The sequence below is a fragment of the Coccidioides posadasii genome, chromosome 1 (genome assembly GCF_018416015.2).
Source record: "Coccidioides posadasii str. Silveira chromosome 1, complete sequence".
Taxonomy (NCBI): Eukaryota; Fungi; Ascomycota; class Eurotiomycetes; order Onygenales; family Onygenaceae; genus Coccidioides; species Coccidioides posadasii.
Genome location: NC_089407.1, coordinates 697,976 through 717,678, shown reverse-complemented (window position 1 = coordinate 717,678; position 19,703 = coordinate 697,976). Strand labels below are relative to the sequence as shown.

Here is a 19,703-nt window from a genome sequence, read left to right as displayed (position 1 = left end):
ATGATAAATATACAGCCGACACACGCTTCTCCAGACCCCATTTTTGAAGCTCCAGATCCTCGACCGACCTCCTCTATATATTCTCGGCCCATAGGCTACAACGACGAGCACGTCATCGTTACCGGAAACGGCAGAAGTGATTCAAACAAATTTGGCAGCTGGATCGGCCCGGCAATGCGCAGAGCAACCCAGAGGATCTCCTCGGTAACCTCTTTAGGAGGATTAATGAGACGATTTGACTCCCCTAGTGGAGAGGGAAGAGAGACAGAAATAACTGAAGGGCCCGAGCAACCTGCAACAGACACGGCAAGAGTCGCGAAACGGAACGCCAGTCATGACGATTCCGACAGCAATAGCTCAGAATGTATATGCGAGAAATGTCAGCGAGATTTTCGGGTTTTCAAAATAGTATTCGTCGTCGTGAGCATCATGGTGATTATAATCTTAATAATCGTCGTTCTCATGGCGACAGGTGTTTTTAATCGTTCTGCAACCAACGGTGGACTATTGGTATCTACGACTTCGTCTTCTCCATCTTCTACCATGACAAAGGACATTAGAACTGAACACAACTCTCGGTCAGGGATAGTCTCTATAGCAGAAACCCCCGCTTCATCGTCGGAGCCCACATCTACATCCGCGCCTACGCCTACGCCTACGCCTGCCCCCCCGACCACACCCACACCCGCGCCGTCATTTATTCCTTCGTCTACATTTATGCCCCCATCTATACCCATGTACACGATCTCCATTACGAAAACGATTTCGTCCACACTCTTGGTAACCCAGACCCTACCGCCATCCAGGACCGGTGATACGGAGACGACATCAACGATCTCTTACGTGGTGATAATTACTACACCACTTATGCCGCGGCAAAGCCACAAAATCGGGGAGCCGGATATAACGACTACAATGTACTCCCCGGTAACTACGGTCTTCGTCCCACTTTCGAAAATTTATCTCAAGGCCAAGTCAGAGGAGACAAACCGTTCGGAAGATTTCCCGATAGAAATGTGGCGGAGTTTTCCATAATTAATATTTGATTGTTCTGCGAGGGGTTTGTGCCAGGGGATGATGGTGTTATGGGTTTGTATAATTGGGGACATATCATCATTAATTTTGGGATTTGATGTTTTCTACTCATACATCAATTTTGGATACCACTGCATCTGGGAGGCTTGCAAAAATTTCTGCAATGCATTTTTTTTTTTTTTTTTTTTTTTTTAATCTAGTATATTGTTAATGTTCTTTTACTGAATCCTTCTTTCTAGAGGCCAGGACCAAGTATCTTGTTAACAAAGTTACAAATTAATGGCGTGAATACTATGCAAAGTCAGTTCCGGTATGTTACATTTTGGCAATCTTTGGTGACTCTGATACAGGAGACAATTCCACCGTTTCCAATTGCATAGGCCCGATGGGAGTGTGTGGTCATCAGAAGTGAAATATCCGGTGCTATACACGTACACATGGTGGGCATGTCTGCGGAAAACATTGATGCTGTATGCAATTGGAGCAACCTGGACAGTAAAACCGTGAGATGCGAGGTGTCACTTTTCGACAAGCTTGAATCCATTCCCAATCCCACTGTGGCTTGACAGTGAATATCCGAAAACTTATCGTAAAGTATTTCAACCGTATAAGTTTGCCAAATTTACAGTCGGCATCATCGTCACCTGTTCGGACACCCAGTCGAATTTTTTGATCCCACTTGTAGATATATCGTGTAGACAATTAGGGGAGAAATCTGGGTGGGATATAATTCAAGAAATCTCGACAAGCAGCCTCTCTTGCTGTTATCTTTCTCCTACAGGTCTTTCAGAATAGGCGAGAAAGGCTGCAGCTATGGTATCGTGGCACGCCTGCTCATCTACCTGCTGGGCATCTATGGGTTGAACCTGTTCACTCGGTTTCTGTCGACATTGGGTACTGCCACAGCCATTCTTCGTTGGTTAAACATTGCGCTGTCATCCTCAAGAAACCTGTGATTTTGGTATTCAAGTCTAGGACAGTGAGTACTTGGACAAAAGATTTTGACATATTAGACTTCTGGCTCACCATCTACTGTCATCTCCTTCCTCGCCTGAAGGGAATAATGATCTTTGAACTCATGGACAAGAATAAGGTCATCTGGAACTTGAGTTCCTACTTCCCCTCAGAACTTGTCCAGGTAGTTGCATATGGTTGAACAGTCTCACAAACCTGCACGGGCTGAATAAATGCAAGCTGAATTTCCTCTGAGGGTGCTAACAAGTCGTTGCGTCTTTGCAGTATTCGGTCGCATCAAAGCTCCATTGGGTGGTAAAACCAAAGCAGAAGATTGGAACTAATTAGTACACAGTATTCAAACCACACTGAATGTGACACTCACCCTGATATGTGGTTGGACTGAGCGCCTTCAGCATCACCTTTCCTCAATAGGTCAACAGGTCAAAGAGGCCTGGGAATGCACGCAGACAAACAATAGGACCATTGTTTACACAGAAGAGCTCCTTTGTAATTACAGTATAGGATTAGATAAACCTTGACATGGCAATTGAAAATTGAGTTAAATATGGAGTATGGAGTATGGAGAATAAAGGGTTGGACCGTTGCGAATTGCGCTATCCTTGGGCTATAGGAGGATTGCGTACGGCAAGCCTATTAGCATCCAATCCATTATCTGCCAAAATTTGTAATCCAATAACTTAGTAAAACAATCCTTATTTCAATGATATTTATTGCGTTACTGAAGGAGCCAAATGCTATGTCTATGAAGTGAGCCCTCTCATTGATATCAGGAAAGCAAGACCCGCAATAAACCGTTTGCACATTGGTGGGTTCTTCTCAGTATTTTATTTGTGAACTAAAATATATATAAATATTCTACTCCATAGTTGACTAACGCACATAACAATAGTAGTGCTTCACTAACTTAAGGAGCGTGCCAACTGAGCCGTTGGAAGCTGGAACGCCGTTATCAATGCCGAGCCGTTGATTGTGAGAGACTTGAAAGCTAAAAAGAAGGAAAAACAAAGTCCATAAAAGCACTGAAGCTGAGGTGAGCTTAATGATAGCTAGCCATGACCGCAGGCTTCGCAGATGCTAAAGCGATGCTTTTCCGGTGGAATCAACCTTGCAGCTGCCAGGCCTCCCAACACAATTGCAATGAGTACCAGAACTGCCGTAATCCAAATTATCATCCATTTGCAGCATTGCTGTGCAATTATCGCCTTCATTGCGGCAACATGACGGCGCTGAGTTGGGTGGGTGCGAGTACTTGTCGAAGAGCTGCTTGTATTGCTAATATTCTGCGCTGAGGTACTGGCCTCTGGGGCACCACTGTTGAGATTGATTTCTTTCAACATGATTCCATCAGTAACATTGTCTGATGTGGTGGCTGGGTGAGTTGATGTGCGTTGGTAGATGGGCGATGTTGCATATGTTTGGTATGAGGGAGGCACCTCGCTCATAGTTGCTTTGTATTAAGCAGGTTATGTCTAACTCCCAGCTCCAAACAAGCAGAACAAGCAAGCTAATCACCGATATCAATGTGACCGCAAAGCTTAGCGCAGGTTGATACCAAATAATAGGAAAGCACGGCTAGAAACGCCTTAAAGCAGATATCTCCAAGGGGGTTAACAAGTAAGATTTGAACAATGGATGAAGACATGGATACAGAGGCTATCAAGAAGCCTCTATTTATAAATGGCATGTGGAGTTTTCTCAAGTACATGGAAAATGTGAAGAGGAATGATCCTAGATACAGCTAATACAGCTATGCTGTTATAAAAGCGGGATATTTCACATCAATGGTATGGAAGTTATTGTGATAATTGGCAAAATCCAACACTCAAGGGAATGTTAAATTTAATGCATAGTTTTGTAGAAAAATCACGGATGACATAGAATTGTGCATCGTAGGTTGACCAAAAAAAAGAAAAAAAAAAAAAAAAAAAAAAAGAAAGAAGAAAAAAGAAATATACAAGTGGACATTGTCTGTGAAGGTTGACAGAGCAGTTCTATCTCTGAAAAAGACTCAGGATACAATGATGAATAGCTAGGGCTTTGAACTTTTCAAGCCTACCGAACCTCCCAGAAATATTAACAGATTGTGGGTATGACCACGGGTTAGCTTCGAAAGCTCGAGAGGAGAATCTGGTATACTTTTGAGATAGTAAAGTCGGCTTCTCTCGGATCCAGCTTTATAGAATGTATCCAGACACTCCTTTAAAATACCCTCTTTCCATGGCGTTGATTGACCTTTCAGATTATCCGAACACGTAGAGAGCTGGCTTCATGTAGGATGAGATACAATAAGATTCATGCAAAGCTAATGTCTGCTCCACCTGCAATGGGATTATCCTCGTATACGAAGATGCTTTAAAAGGATGGCGTTTTAAAGGATGCAACCACAGAGAACACTTATTCGAGGTTCACATGTGAAAACAAGTTTGCCTTGGCTTCAATCAACGAGTTAAAAAGCTGTGACTCGTGAAGGCAGGGTAGTGTGGCGCTTTCGGGGGACTTGAATGTTGTTGTCAATGGGTAGGGAAACACTGCGTGAACTGGAAGGCAGCCATAACTGCTTTGTTAAAACTCAAAGCAGTCCAATGGGGGTTAATAATGTGGGTGATTGAAGAGGATAAGCTTGAGATGGTTCATCACCTGTTCTCCCAAGATTAATTGCTCTGGGCCTGCGTGACCTTCATGTCCCGCTGCGGGATGATCCAAGCAATCAGATTCCAAGGCCAGGATTCCAAGATTGTGTTCCAGACAGCTCACCACAGGAAGCCAGGAGCGAATGTTTGTCGTGCAGTCAAGAAATGTGGCTTGAAGGAGCTATTTATATTGGTTTGCCCAGGCCAAAACCACATCTGCAGACACTGCTCCGTTGCAGCACGAGAATCGACGCGCAGATGGACAAGGATCAGCCTTGTTCTTGGGACCCTGCAAAACTTTCGGCCTTCAAACTTCAACGTATGACCAACGCCTTCAGCAGAACAAATTCGAGACGAAAGCGGAAAATTACTGTTTCCAGAATACCACGAGAAGCCTGGAGGTTTACTATCGCGTACCCCGAACTTGGGAGATCGACTTTCATCTCCATGCGGAGCGCCTCAGGGTCCCGTTAACTTGGTCAATGCCCAACAGTAAACCAATAACGAACTGACCAGGTTACCCAGCTGACCGGATGCGCACTTTCGCGCTCGCTGGAACGTGCAACCTCATTTCCCTCTTCACGCCTAAACACGAATTGCGTCTTCATCCATCGGGAGCCATGTTGCTGCTGCCTCCTGAGTAACATCCGTCTTCAGTCCTCGGCGCTCTGGGCAAAGGGGGCCAGATCCAGTTGATATGCCGCAGCTATGCAAGTTTCGGGAAATATATCGTATAGAAGTAATTGGTTCTAAATAAAGATGCCTTCGGTGTCTGTTGGGGCGAACTGAGAAATGCCTTGGCCTGAAAACGCTTTAGATGACGAGCTTGGCGATATCAAGTTGCTCGAGCTTTCTCCTTTTTTTTTTCGAGCTGGAATAGGGGTATATAAAGGACCCAGTCGCCTCAAGCAGTGGGCTTATATCCTGTCAATGAGACAAGCAGCAAGCGCAACCTCTCTTTGCTGAGCCACTCTCGCGATCAGCCGCCATAATGAAGTTTGCTTCTATTGTTTCTTTCCTTTTCCTTGCCGCCGGGGCCATCGCCCAGGAGCCTGGCGAACTCGACGATCATACCAGCCTCGAGTATGATGATATCTTTGACGACAGCGCAGTTTTGGAAACCCGCAGCCTAATCAACAGTGCTTGCACTGGCAAAGACGGTGCTGAGGGTGTTTGCATCAGCGTTTCTGACTGCAACAAAGGTGGTGGTGAATTCATCAACAATGCTTGTCCTGGCACTCCACAAAACATCAAATGCTGCACCAAGACAAAGTGTGGCGATGGTGGTAACTGCCGCTTCACCGACAAGTGCAGCTCCGGCAATATCTTGTCCGGTCAATGCCCTGGACCTGCTAGCTTCAAGTGCTGCTTGCCCAAGGAGCTGTCCGGCCGCGGAAGAACTTTCCCTAAGCCAAGGATCCCGTCCGTCGGCGCTTGCAAGAGGACTTCTGTCAATGGAGCGAAGAAGATCGTGGCCGCCCAGCGTGGCAAGATCAGGGAAATTGGTTGTTATCGCAGATGCAGATGTCCAAGTAACAGCGAGCACTGCTGTGGTTTGGCTGTAGATTTGATGTGCACTTCTCGCGCTGGCGTAAGTCATCCTTTTTCCGGTTCCCTACTCTTGGCTCCAGTTAGGGCTGACAGTCCTCTGTAGAAACGAGACAGGGATGACTTTGGCCGTGCCATTGCCGAATGGGTTATGAAGAATAGACGATCCCTGAAACTGAAGTATGTCATCTGGGGACAGCGCATCTGGAATCCTTCCCGCGATAGGGTTGCCCCGTGGAACAAGTGGCGAAAGATGGAGGACCGCGGCTCTATCACCCAGAACCACTGGTGAGATGACTTTGTCTGTTCTCAGAAGCAAACCTAGGCTAATTCTTTATTTAGGGACCATGTGCATGTCAGCTTCAATTAATAGTGGTTCTAAGTTGGGAGTAATCATACCAGCGTGCAGGTTCTCGGTAGTTTCAGAGGAGCCCGTGAGTGTGGTGCTTCTTGTTTTTCGGCCTTTTTCCCCTATTGCCGTCGCTTTTGATTGAAGCACCATTAGCAGCCGAATTGGTCAGAGGAGTACTTGCACTGAAGAGACAAGTTTCTTTTGGTATCAAAGATATCGCCATATTTGCTACATTTCGGGTTGTTAAATTATTGAGCAGATGAGGTTGATTAGCATCAGATGAAAAAAAGAATGATACTCTATTCTTGTTTTCCTTGGTAATGCTAATGAGGTATTGAAAAGCAACAAGGCCCCAAGAAAAGCGACACAACATCACTTGGGAGAGAGGGCCGTGACAAGTAGAATAAACAAAGATACATCCCCAACGCCAGCATATTTCCTGAAGAAAAAAATATATAATCTCTTTTTGTCTTCAACATAGCGAAAGGTAGAAAAGGCTGGATCCCAGGATGCAAAAGCCATGTGCTCTGTGCCTCTGTCGAGAGGCGTATGACTGTGCATTCGGCAACAGTGGCGAGGACCATCATAAACGAAAGACGACCTGGCAACTCAACTGCTGGACTCTTCGTCTGGAACTGAAAGTTCTACCACGGGCATCTCGTCGTCCTCGTCAACATCCATCATGCCCAGAATGCTCACATGCTCGTTATCATAATCATTGCCGGAGAACAGCGGAGCCGGCCCTTCCGAGCTGCCCAGCGGCTGTATTTGTGTTTCGGAATCGGTATCATCACCTCCGACGGCTTTCATGCTCGAATTATCATCCAAATCATCATTATTACCATAGTACGAGCCTGCGTGAATACGATCGAATGACCAACCTTGATCTCTTAGATAGGACAACGGCCCCGGGCCGTATTCGCGTTCATACCCATCAATCTCCATGCCTTCCAAGTCATCTCCACGTCTCAAAGAACTTTCTCCAGCTTGAATGGAATCTAGGTACCCAGGCAGCGTATCGTCTTCATCATTCCTGTTGAGGACTCCGCCCTGCAAACCACCATCTCCCGCTTGGTGAGCTGCTGCGACTCCGGCTAAGGCGCTCGACGACCCATTGCGGGAGGAGCCGTCGAGGCGCTTGCCTTCCCCCGAATTCCCGTCAGAGTCTTCGGGAGAATCAGAGTCTGCTGCGTTTTTTTGACCTGCTGCCTCTATTACCTGCGCCAGATACGACCCGCCTAAAGGGTGATCCGAGCGCCGACGGTAGAATAACAGGTACGCTGCCTTTGTCACAACAACGCTGGGATCTGACTTTCTCGACGTATGGGAATCTGAAAATTAAAACTGTCAGCAACCCTAACAGTGTGGCTGAAATGAAAGTGGAACGGCCTTACCATTATATTCATACCAATTACCATCAGCAAAGCTCTTGGCGTAAGCCGTGTAATGGCCACCACCCAGGGTACCATAGTGGTTATCGACGGCAATCAAGTCGTACATCATGCTCTTGCCGTCATTCGGCGCTTGGGCTCTTCCGGACATATCTAGTTCAAGGGGGAAATCGACTAGCACGTCTAATTTATCTCTGAATCCCCGGTTGGCACTGAATCGTTTAAGATGCATAACCAAAATGTCTGGCACCGTCCAAAGCTCGAATTTCTTGCTGGCACGGCGATGCTCTTTGCATCGAGGACAGTACCAAGCGTCATTTTCGGAGAGAATCTCTTCTCTGCCAAATTCGTCTAGGCATTCGGCTAACGAGATGCCCATGCGCTTCTTACTCTGACGTAGTTGACGTTTCCTTGCTAGTTCGGGATCTGGGAGCCTTTGGGGATTCTCCCATGTCGGTATGCCACGCAGCGATTCCTTATCTCGGGGATCTCCTCCGAAAAGGGCGTCATGAGCAGATTCGGTCCAGTCGAGCACAATAGCCTCGCCAGGACGGATATAAGGGAGATTGGATGGAGGGCCGCGCTTTGAACCCACTCCTTTTTGTTTATGGCCCTTCTCTTTCCGTATTGAGCGGGCGTTAGGATATGGATCTGAATCAGTGTCTGACCCGCTGTCCTCCTTTGTCTCCTCAGAGCTCGAGTAGTTCGACAACCTTTCAGTAAGCTTATTACGCGGAACTTGAACGGAAATAGGCGGTCTAGAAAGTTCGTCTTCGCTGCTGACAGGGCTGTTGTTTGAACGGTGAGGCGGAACATTTTTCATTCGCTGACCTCCACGTTTAGCCGCCTTTCTCGGTCGCACCCTATCTATCATAGAGAGAAATTCCTTGGAATCGTCTATAGAAGAATATGCTATCCCCGCAGGATCCTGGGTCTTCACGAACTTGACGTCGAATAGGTTTCGAAGCGAGGGAGGAATGAAGCTTCTAGGCTGAAGAACTCTGGCGACGGGTGCGTTCGAAGGGTTCGTACTACCTCCCTGCGAAGAAGGGTCGGTAGCATCACGCATGGAGACATCAACCAATCCGTCTTCACCTTCCACAGAGCCCATTTTAATCTTCGAGTCATTGGAGCTCGCGTCATCGTCGTTCGTGACCACGGCATCGGAATCTTCTGCAGAGGTGGAGCGCATAGTTGTATCATCTTCATCCTCGGTCAGGATATCCCGCGTCGTTAAAGTATTAACTTGAGCTAAGACTTTCCGCAGTATTGCATCGTAATCCATTGCCTCCTCGCGGGTGATAACCGCAAACCTAGGCACGCCAAAGAGCGGCCGCTGACGGGCATATTTCGTGACAGAGGTTTTTACAACACGGTTAAAAATAGGAACAAGGATACGATCCGCCTGTTCAGAGTCAAAGGAGACAATGTCCGCATCCTCACCGCGTAAACCCGTGTAAAGCATGCTATAGCTTTGCCTCTTTGCCTTGTCTGGATCGTAACTTGTCGGTATAGTTTCTAATTCGTACATGGCAATGTTATCCGATTGCCCGATTGAACAGTCGCTGATAGCCGAAGTATTCGAAAACAATTTGTAAATTTTTTGGGTATAGATTTCCGCCATGACCAAACGCCGCGGGTCGCTGTTGACCTTTTTCGCCACATACTCCTTCAACGCCTTGATGCTAGCATTTTTATCGATCTCCACATCAATCAAAAGCGGCTCACCATGAGCCGGGAAGAAATATACGTATTTACTCCATACATTTTCGATGGGTAATTGGAGGGTCAGGTTGCTGAACGGATCGAAGATGATGCTCACTTTATCACAAGCGGGACAAACGACTGTGGATTTGTACATGCCGGCAAATAGATCAGTAATCACTGAATCGTTTCGCGCTTTGTATATTTCCCAGTTCCGATCGGCAAATTCCTGCAATGCAGCCTTGTCATGGACCATATCGTCCGTGGAATCCGGTTTCTCGATATATGGTTTCTTGTGAATCCTATTGAGATCTTCCTGCAGACCATCAAGGAGGAAAAGTAGAAACTCTTGAGAGTCTTGCTGGCCGTAACCGGAAAATGCAGGTCCATATCGTCCGATTGTCAGTTTAAAACTACGGGGAGAAATGGAATCAGGTGCGTTTTCATCGAACATTTGATGGAGAAGGTTGGCATAGGTCCTGGCTACATCGCCATTGTGGGACAGCGGGTTACTCGGGTTGAGGTCCTTTTTATACTCGTTTGCCAGGAAATACTGGGTGAGCTCCTCGACACTCCGGACGCATTGCAGAGCCGAATTCATGTAGCATGTATTTCCGAGATTGCTCAGACCGGTAACACCACGAGTTTTGCCATCTTTGCGCTTTCGCCCTCGCGTAACGACGGATGGTACGGGTGACGCACGTCCACTAGTAGGAACGGCGGGTGATTTGAACTTGCTCTGGGGTGCTACCTTTGTAGTGGTTGTGGTGGTGGTCAGAGCAGCGAGTCGGCTTGACCCATACTTTGCGGCATCTGATGCCCATTCGCCACCACCAGCGCCACCGATTTGCTCTTCAAGAACAATAACATTGTCACCACTAAGGCCAGCAAGGTGCAATGTAACACTTCCGTTATATTTTTCGTTCGAAGTCTGGTCTTTGAGTTCAACAAGTTCCCTCTGCGAGCCTTCACTCAAGGCGACAAACTTGTTAGTGTCGAGAACTAAGCTGTCCCCAGCGTTGGCAATTAGGGTGGAGCCCGGAGCTGGCGAAGCACTTCGGGAAGCGGCTGGCGTAACGGTACCAGAGGTCCCCAAACCCTCAAGGATCCTCCATACGCGAACCTTAGTTGTGGGCTGGATAGAAGCAAGTTTCTTAGCATTTCTTAGCCATTGCTGGAATGGAGTGTGGCTGCTGGCAAGCGTCTTAACAGGAGTCCGACTTTTATCTGTCGAAAGTTGCACAGCAGGGTTTGTCGGACTCGGCAACTTTAGGATTGTAAATACAGGCGGATTCAGCTCGTATTGGATATTCTCAGTATTTCCGGGGGTATTTGTGTTATGTGCGTATCGAACAATCGCTGGGGAATTCTTTGACAAGCCGTACCAGCTTATAATCAGATCCCATGCTTCTTGAGGGAAGATCTCGAAGTCCTCTCCCATTTGTAAACCGGGGCGAAGCGGAACGAACGGCTCTCCGGCTTCATCCTTGAATAGCGTGCTAGGATCGGTGACCAGAACAAGATCGGAGTTGTCGACTGGTCCTATCTCACCCTCTGCAGCAGTTTTGTCAGATTTGTCCCGCATCGGACCTTTGCTACTCCTCGCGAGAACCCTATTTAACCAAGTCCCAGAGACCACATATCCTCGCTGTTTTTCTTGTGGAGGCTGCATCACCATTTGCATGACGGTTGCAACCTGTTCGTCAAGGGAAGGAACAGCGTGCGAAGAGTGGTTGGAATGGCTTGAGATCGCCTGGGATCTCTCCTCGTAGGTTGAGTGGGTGTAGGTCGACATGCTGGATGGGGTTGGATAGACGCTATCCGATCCGGAGCTGGTAGCCTCTTCAGATGAGGTTTTGGGGCCTGTATCGTTATCCCGACCGATCATATCAACGGAAGCTGCCCGGGCGTGCCTGTCTGGCCGATCATTCTTCTTTTTCAGGTGTGAGTTGTCTACCTGGATTTCGATAATGCTCTTGCTGCTCGGAGGATCTGTATCCATAGAATCCCCGTTCTCCTTCTGTTCGTCCCCACCCATCTCTGCAGCCGGGCGCTTTAATGTAGGAGAAGAAGATCGGTAGTCAGGATGGCCGTTTTGAGCGTCTTGCATCGGCTGATCGCAGCTGGTGGACTTCCCGTTCGCACCGCCCGTTGAGGACATCTTTGACCGCTTTTTATGCTTGGAAGGGGCGGAGATGGAGGGAGAGGATCCGGCGTTGCTGAGAGGGAGTGTACCGTTGGAAGTTTCAAGGGAGTAGGCTTTTGAAGCAGGGGGAGATTCCGAAGATGCTGACGAAACGGAGGAAGAGGAGGAGGTATTGGTGGCTGAAGGAGTAGGTTGCAACGAAGCAGGCAAAGAGTGATGGCCGCGGCGTTTCAGAGGGTGGGAGGACTTTCTTGAAGATGCAGAGGGAAGAAAGTGAAAACCCGTGCGGCCTCCAGCTTTACGCAGCTCTGCAGCAACCTTACGCCTCTTTGAAGAAGACGTTGTGAATGTGAGCTGACCACACAGAGTGGGCAGCTCTGGAACAAGGATGAGGCGATGTAGGTGGATGTTAGGGGCGGCTAATCAGCGCGGCAGGACTTCACAGGAGCCAACAGTTAGCCTTCTATTTCAAAAATGTGAATATCGCATTGTTGGTTTAGCGACCGGTGCTGCATTTTGATGATGTGTGTGCGCTTTGGTTGGCTGAAGGGCGTGATTTGCACTCACTTGGAAGCAATCGCATTCAACTACGGAGCACGGAGTAGTTTGGAGGTAGAAAAAACGCATTTTTTCCCACCACAGCAAAAAGACAAAGAATACGGGGATATTATGTAATATTTACACCATCTTGGTAATTTGGTGGTTTGGTGTTGGTAAGATCTACAAACAGAGAGGAGTTTTCTGGTAACTTGATGGTATTCTCGGTATGGCCGTTTTAGGTACGCGTTCTTGATCAATGATGGATCCTCCAACATGAGAACCAACTCCGATAATCTTCCTACACCCATTACTGCTGGGCGTAGCTTTGATAGCCTTGATACCGAGTTTCTCCACATCCCGGTGTGGTAGTCAGGCTGACCAAATGACTGCACTGGATGACGAGTGGGGATCCGAACGCATGTTTCGCGCAACTTGAGCTATCAAGGCAGTGTCAAGGTCCTAAATTGCGACAACGAAATCGCCCTCGAGGTTGGGGAGAGAGTCTATCCTTCTGAGGAAGCTGGTATGTGCCTTGTGAAAGAGCATACTCGGTTTCTATCATCGTGGGGAAAACAGCTGTTCAGGGCATTGCTCCTCTCCTCCGGCCCCAGTTGAAACACTGTTGCTGCTGCCACTTGCAAATGTTCTCGTTGACCAATAGTACTAATGGCTGTTAGGCGCCCTCGACCAAATGGCGGGATCGAGCCGTAATTTATCCCGGCTTACCCAAGGAATCCATATGACACCGTTCAGCCCCAGCATATAGACAACAAAGGTAGCTCAGCGGTATAGTTTCGCCATCGCCACACAGGGCTTTTGTGAGAGACAAAGACCGGGGCAGGATGCCGTTGAAACAAAGGGACAGATGGAATGGTGAGGTAACTGTCACCATCTACGGAGTAAATATTCACGTACTGCAGTAAAGACTAGAGCAAAAATGACAGGTCAGAAGCTTCCTGGAGTGGTGGGAAAAAGAAGGTTTTGGTTGTCTGGGCGTAAGTTCATACAATCGAAATCTTTTTCGCCCCGTCTGCGGAAGTTTGGTGGTCAGCCTCGAACAAGTGTGACCAGCGTCTAACTATTCATCTCCGCCTGATCTTGGTAGCCAGCAGTTCTTGCATATCATGAGCATCGACGCTGTCATCCATGCTGGGTCTGACAGCACTTGATGCCCTTTCTTCTTCAAAAAGCAGATAGGGCTGGCAAATAGTAACTAGATGTTCAAACTGAACCCTGCATGGAAATAACCTTAGCCAGAACCTTGATTGCTAGCCCCAGAAGACCTAGAACAGTTTCATTTGTACGGAGTATTCCATATTTATTATTGGTTACAAATTTCGGCTAAACAGCTTTGCATCAAAAAGTACGGAGTACGCAAGCAATGAATTCCATTCAGATAACTGTGAATCACACCCAGGCGCCAACACTCCATAACAATAACTAGCCAATGCCACAGGACGCGAGTCCTCTCAACGAACAATGATCTTATCAACTTCATCTTTGGCCTCTGTCCATGTTTCCAGGTTCTTGCGGGCCCAATCAAGGTGACATCGGGCGTAGGCCACCTATGCGTGTCCTGTCAGCTTCAGTGCAATTTAAACGCAGAGGGTATACTGACCATGTACCGTTTTAAATCATCTTCTTTCTCCTTCTGGAATCGCTTTAGATCCTCTAACACTCCAGCACTTGCATCTTTAACATCCTGCTCTGATACTTCAAGCGCTTTCTCCAGCTGTTCGTTCACAGAATAAATCAGCCATGTATCACCAGATGAGGAGCTGCTGTAATCATCAACTTACCTGAATTAGACTCTCCTTTGTTTTTCCAATTTGGTCTCGTCGCGTTCGCTCCGGATCAACGTCGACAAACCCATGCACAGCATGACTGATACGTCCGAAGATCTTATTAGCCATGAAGGACCCACTCATCGAGTGTTTATGGCTTGGAGTGGGAGGCAATTGATCGGCTGCGCGATGTGGAAGGCCTTGTGACGCGGAGGGACGTGGACTCTCGCCGTGCGTGGTTGGGAAGTCAGAATCAATGGATGCCGTATCTTCCATGCTTGGTCTCCCACCCTCAGCGCCTTGCTCAACATTGCCCACGGCAGATGAATCCGACAGCGATCGTTTTGGCTTGGTCGCTTGTGGAGTTGTTTTATTTAGGTATTGTTCGATTCTTTTGGCTTCTAACTCACTCCGCTCGAGAGAATCGAGAAGTGCCTTTTTCTTGCTCAGTTCGTCCCTTGTCATCTCTTCTTGTATTCTCTTCAGCACACGATACCTAAGGACGCTGCGAACAACTCCGGCGAACTGCGCGCTTTCTCGCATCGGTTCTGCAAACGTCGCATTTAGTGCGTTAGAGAGCTCCTCTGTCTCGATGTATGAATTGTCTGCTGCTTGCCCAACGCGTTCAATAGCTGCAGCCACGGTCTGGGATGGCTCTGAGAGAGAGAACCCGTTGAATCGTGCGCCTAATTCCATCAAATCTGTAGCAAGTGATGATAAGTGGCTTAACGTCCGTCGGTTGACCTTTTCTATATTTCCCTGAAGTAATAGTTCTAGTTCTCTCGTTGATGCCTCGAAATTCATGAAGTATGGATCTAATTCATGCTCGCTAAGATTCCGGGATGAAGGAGGGAAACGATTGAGGAACCCCGGGACGGTCCCGGGTACGTTAGTTTCGGATGTTGAGCCAGCGCCGACGGCCTTCAGCTTGGCCGACGAAGATGGCACAGGGAGCCAATTATGCGCGGGTTTCGGATTCGCCGGGTCGAGTGGAGGTGCTTTCAGGTTATTCTTGGGAACTGAGGAAGCTGGGTGAGAATGAAGAACTTCGCTCTATCCTCATGGTTAACAATGCAAAATGTATCTGCCCAACTAATATAACTCACCCAGCTTGCATTCGGGTCCAAGAAGCGCCACCAGACGCCATCTTCTCGGATCTCTTTCATCCTTCTGCAACGGTTTAGGAACACGGCTAGCATACGCTTTCGTAATTCAATGATTGATGCATCTTCTTTCGCCTTAGTCGGTTTCGCGGCGTAATCGGCCATACTATGCTTCTCCGGAATCGGCGGAACGATGAGCGTAGGATGGAGGTTTACGAGGGTCGCCCGGAGTGAGCTAAATTCGGAATATCGCCGTCTGACTTCAAGATCCTAGAGGATAACCAAGGTGTTAGAATCGCGGCCCGGGGGAACCTAGGGTCTTCGAAACACACTCCCGTCCGTATCGTATACACAATGAAGCCACCGCCACCTTCATGGTTTTTGCCCGCATGCGTGATTAGAATGGGAAGCTCGGGGTTCTCGTAAAGAATTTGCTGTATTCTACTCTCATAGACTCCTGTTTTGCGCAAGTAGCTTGGTGATGCTGGGTGCCCCGCGTAGCTCTCTGGGGTTGCCTGTTCGTGCTCTTCATCGTCGTCGCTTGGTGTATGTGGTCTAACTGTATACTCTGGAACATGGGCAGGGGATTGCGGGGAAGCAGGCTCATTGTATGCTACAAATAATATTAACCCTAATGTAAGCTTGGATTCAGAACAGCTAGGCACGGGCAAACTCACTGGGAGACATCTCTGGCGCATGGAATGGAACATTCACCGGCTCTGTATGGCGATCAAATGCGCCATATGGATTATTATCTTCATCATTCCACATTGTGCTATCAGATGGGATCAGTGGACACTGTATGCTTGAAGTCTTGAGGATTGAGGATGGCTATTGTTGGGTCGACTCGGCATCAGTGGGCTGTGAGTGATGAGATCATTGAAGGCGCTCAGCCATCAATCGCAAACTTAGGCAGGGGGGCCGGCCTCATGGATTGGTCAAGACAACGATTATATTTTGCGAATTGTGAATGGAATGGGGAATTAGGAGTTGACAGCCTGAAAAATCTGTCTAAACCAGGTGGTTTTGCAAGGAGTAAGCTGGAGGAGTAAGTTGGTGGTGAGAGTGGATGGAGGTAACCGGCGGGGGCTGTTTCCACTGTCTCATCATCACTTTTCCAACGCAAACTCTGTTCTTCACCTTGGAGATTCAACAATATGGCAGCTGCACAACTCAGAAACAATTTAGATATGGATACTGGCTAATTACTATCTAGCTAGAAAAATTTGGGATACTCTCAATACCTTGCCCCATGATGATCGACGCAACCACCCCTTCCTAGGTGAAGATGTTACGGGATCAATCGATGCGAACATACTCCCATCACCGATCGTATCAGTAATGGGGACACCTCTGCTGTATGATACTGCATTATCGTGATGGTATCGACACTCTTGGGAAAAGAGCCTCCCGGATATTCGCGACGAACTCGGTGTTAGATCCCCTGTGTCTCCAGACCGGACAGGGTTTCCATCATACTTGCCTTGACCACTCGCAACTTAGTCATTATTCGGCGTTCCGTGGAAAACGGGCAGTTCTACAGAATCAGAAGCTTTGGGATACAATGGAATATCATTGTTGGAGCCTTGGGAGTGGACCATCGACTCTGAGCACTCTAACTAGCGTACCTGGGTGATATTTCTGGGCGGAATGATTGTCTGCCTCCTCGTCATCCGGCATATCGATAGACGCTTATGATTACCCGACGGCCCGGGATATATTCCCGTCATGGCTTCCCTAGCTCTTTGAAAATTATTATGCATTCCTTCGTAGGTGAATTCCGCGGGTTGCCTTGAGGATTGACTACTCCGTCACAGGGTTAGCATGCCATGGATGACCTTCGCCCATTGAAAACCTCACCTTTCACCGGAAGGCACTGGGAATTTTTCGATGAGCGTCCTTGCCATGCCTTCTTCCAGTTTCAAGGGCTTCAGCCGTTCTTCGCCACCGTGGCTACCAATGACCTAGCCGCCGTGCTGGGAAATTTCGAACGCATGGTTGCTCTTCAATGAAAGTTCTGAGAAATTAATTTAATTCACCATCACCTTTCTCTTGAAATCTTTCCGAATTGGTCTTTGATGCTGACGCTGTAGTTTGCATTGGCTTTTGTGGTTGTAACGGCGTCGGCATGATTACACTTGTTGCGTTGGAAGCCGTTCCTGCATTTGCGTCTCTTGCACACTGTTGCTGTACCGATTGCGGTGACGTTTCGATATTGTTGATGTCACTATGTGTGTTGACGACTGGTTGCTATCTTCGCTTGACGCTAGGGAAGACGCGCTGGTATCATTCCATACCTTTTGGTGGGTGGAACTATGGGGACGAGTCAAAAACCAGCGCCTCAATTCCGCACAGGCATTTATTCCGGCTATTCCAATCACTGTAAATGTTCCTGCAATAACAAAGACGCAGGATACCAACGAGAGAGAGAGCGTCGCCAGCGAGTATCTTTCCAGATCTCGTAGGATGCGCATCCCATCCTCCGATAAAACTGCTGGCATCCTATCTACCGTTAGCTGCGAATTCCACTGCCACCTCTCCAGAGGATATCGTTTCTGCGGATATGGCCTCTTATTCTAAATTTATTATCCTTGACCCGGGTCAGGTGTTTTCCGGTTTGCTAGCCATTTCTATTGCTGGGCCGCCCGGTTTCCTACTTCTTTCTGTGTCCTGGACAGTGAAGCCCTCCGGGTGTGTGCTGGTCGATTTGCCATTACATTCGCCTCTGAGCAGTATGATATCCGAATCATTATCACTGCACTTTCATTTGTTGAATCTATTTCAATAAGCCAAGGAGAGCAAGTAAACCGGCCTTATGGCTACAAATATGACGGCTGGAGGAATCATGCAGCCTTCCACATACCATGTCATTGTCCAATGTTTCATCTGGCGCCCGTCCATACTTGGGTGCTGCGTGGATGGATATTCATAGTATGAGTATTAGTATTAACTCAATTGATTCAATCTAGACTAAGTGACTGTTGATTCCGCATCGCCTTATATCTCTGGTTCTGCAACAGAATGAGCTCGCGGGATGATGATGATTCTTCATCACCTGTATTTCCACTCAGTTTCGCATGATTTGCTTGACCCTGGTCGCTACCGACAGAAGCAGCTGTGTTCTCATTAAGTGGTTTTGTTGGCGGCCTTTTGCCTACATCTTGAGGTGTTGGGTTATTCTTCCGCAGTTTGCGTTCTGATTGAATTGATTTGCTTGTTGATACATTTTGTGACCTAGATATTGACCGACGTGTAGAAGACTGCGTTGCCCCTTTCTTCCTCGGCTCCCTCTTCTTTTCAATTCCATGGCGACGATGGCGCCGTTTCGACTTGCACTCCCTTCCTCTTGTTCCGTTATCTCTTGGCGCAGATGTAATTCCCGCCTTACTCCAGCCCAGATAACTTTTCGATTTAGATTCATTATTCGACTTAGAATTTCGGTGACCCCGCCGTGACTGTCTTTGATCATGGCTCTTGCGTCGAGGCGAACAGTTTTGCTGCTTTCCCTCCTGCCAGCAGCGGAATATCCACAAGGCAATCGCAACAAGGAACATAAAAACAAGTAGTGAGGCTGCTAGAACACCTCCTTGTTGTTCAGTGGACCAGGAGTCCCAGTTTGTTGTTGAGCGCGCCTGGTTTGAAAAGTGCCGCCCTAGATGGTAAAGAGGAGGAATCTGAGATGAGGGTTAAAGGGGAAATCTGCTTGTGCTTTGTTTGTAATGGATATTGGCAATAAATCCCTGCCAAAATTCACTGATTATAGCGCATTGTTCAAGACTGGGATAGGTGTGGGCTGGCTTCAATGCTCGTTCATGTGGTCTTAAGGCGACATTGATGGAGAGATTACCTATCTTAACTGAAGCAGAAGTTTGCCTCTTAGGATCCAACACATGTGTTTGGGCGTAAAAGCTAGAAAAGATAAAAGGATGAAGAATATATTGAGATCTGAGTGTTGATTTGTCCCTGGAACACTAATCGTGAGGTGATCAGGGAAATTTCCAACACCAGGTCCTGAGAAATAGGCTCGAGATAGAATTCAAACTGCAGGTCATATAAACAAATCATCCAACATCATTGACATGACAAATCTGTTTCAGTCAGATCCTTCTGTAGTCGTCAAAAAGCCAAGCTGGGTCCCTTATTTGTTGCTGGTCCCTTCTGTTGTTTGTTGACCCTCTTGGTCGGCACGGTGTTTGGCAATTTGAGTAGTCAAGTCTCTCACTTGTGCAGCTAGTTGTACTTCACGTTCAACTCGTGCTGCCTCCAATCTCCTAATCTCCTGCTCGTGCTTTCGCATTTGGACACCATGGGCCACGACACGGACAATATGGAACCCTCCTCTCCAGGCCATAAAGGCGAGGATGGGGATAGTCAAGAGAACTACCAAGATGGTATAATTTGGGTTCATTATTTCTGCCAACTTGCAAGATGATTAGATATAAACAGAAGGTATATGCTCTCGAGTGACAAACCTAAGGGATTCTGGTAGTCT

At 47.7% G+C, this 19,703-nt stretch overlaps 5 protein-coding genes across 5 annotated transcripts; 2 read left to right on the top strand and 3 right to left on the bottom strand.

Moving 5' to 3' along the window:
- Positions 1–1,315, top strand: D8B26_000168 (uncharacterized protein; the record flags this gene model as incomplete). The annotated part of the gene is made up of 2 exons (XM_003067622.2): positions 1–991; positions 1,275–1,315. The coding sequence occupies 2 exons, from the start codon at positions 1–3 to the stop codon at positions 1,313–1,315; spliced, it is 1,032 nt and encodes a 343-aa protein (XP_003067668.2).
- Positions 1,316–4,896: 3,581 nt separating this feature from the next.
- On the top strand, positions 4,897–7,008 carry D8B26_000167 (uncharacterized protein). Its single transcript, XM_003067623.2, has 3 exons — positions 4,897–6,234; positions 6,298–6,479; positions 6,534–7,008. Exons 1-3 carry the CDS (start codon positions 5,635–5,637, stop codon positions 6,559–6,561), a joined length of 810 nt encoding a protein of 269 aa, XP_003067669.1. The 5' UTR covers positions 4,897–5,634; the 3' UTR covers positions 6,562–7,008.
- Positions 7,009–7,032: 24 nt separating this feature from the next.
- UBP12 (CSN-associated deubiquitinating enzyme Ubp12) lies at positions 7,033–12,113 on the bottom strand. The gene is made up of 2 exons (XM_003067624.2): positions 7,938–12,113; positions 7,033–7,874 (listed from the first exon to the last, which is right to left on the bottom strand). The coding sequence occupies exons 1-2, from the start codon at positions 11,797–11,799 to the stop codon at positions 7,153–7,155; spliced, it is 4,584 nt and encodes a 1,527-aa protein (XP_003067670.2). The 5' UTR covers positions 11,800–12,113; the 3' UTR covers positions 7,033–7,152.
- A 1,510-nt stretch (positions 12,114–13,623) lies between these two features.
- On the bottom strand, positions 13,624–16,338 carry ATG20 (Sorting nexin, cytoplasm-to-vacuole targeting pathway/endosomal sorting). Its single transcript, XM_003067625.2, has 6 exons — positions 15,889–16,338; positions 15,544–15,824; positions 15,215–15,481; positions 14,124–15,161; positions 13,943–14,056; positions 13,624–13,889 (listed from the first exon to the last, which is right to left on the bottom strand). The coding sequence occupies exons 1-6, from the start codon at positions 15,980–15,982 to the stop codon at positions 13,794–13,796; spliced, it is 1,890 nt and encodes a 629-aa protein (XP_003067671.2). The 5' UTR covers positions 15,983–16,338; the 3' UTR covers positions 13,624–13,793.
- A 3,011-nt stretch (positions 16,339–19,349) lies between these two features.
- D8B26_000164 (uncharacterized protein) lies at positions 19,350–19,619 on the bottom strand (the record flags this gene model as incomplete). Its single annotated transcript, XM_066123135.1, has 1 exon — positions 19,350–19,619. The coding sequence occupies one exon, from the start codon at positions 19,617–19,619 to the stop codon at positions 19,350–19,352; it is 270 nt and encodes an 89-aa protein (XP_065979207.1).
- Positions 19,620–19,703: the final 84 nt, after the last annotated feature.

Excerpts from the sequence above, each read along its gene's own strand:
- D8B26_000167 (XM_003067623.2), top strand. The coding sequence starts at position 5,635 with ATGAAGTTTGCTTCTATTGTTTCTTTCCTTTTCCTTGCCGCCGGGGCC. Across the intron at positions 6,235-6,297 it reads TGTGCACTTCTCGCGCTGGC|AAACGAGACAGGGATGACTT; the intron begins GTAAGTCATCCT and ends AGTCCTCTGTAG. Across the intron at positions 6,480-6,533 it reads TCTATCACCCAGAACCACTG|GGACCATGTGCATGTCAGCT; the intron begins GTGAGATGACTT and ends TTCTTTATTTAG.
- UBP12 (XM_003067624.2), bottom strand. The coding sequence starts at position 11,799 with ATGTCCTCAACGGGCGGTGCGAACGGGAAGTCCACCAGCTGCGATCAG. Across the intron at positions 7,875-7,937 it reads TAATTGGTATGAATATAATG|ATTCCCATACGTCGAGAAAG; the intron begins GTAAGGCCGTTC and ends TTTAATTTTCAG.
- ATG20 (XM_003067625.2), bottom strand. The coding sequence starts at position 15,982 with ATGTGGAATGATGAAGATAATAATCCATATGGCGCATTTGATCGCCAT. Across the intron at positions 15,162-15,214 it reads TGGACCCGAATGCAAGCTGG|AGCGAAGTTCTTCATTCTCA; the intron begins GTGAGTTATATT and ends CCATGAGGATAG. Across the intron at positions 13,890-13,942 it reads ATGATTTAAAACGGTACATG|GTGGCCTACGCCCGATGTCA; the intron begins GTCAGTATACCC and ends GGACACGCATAG.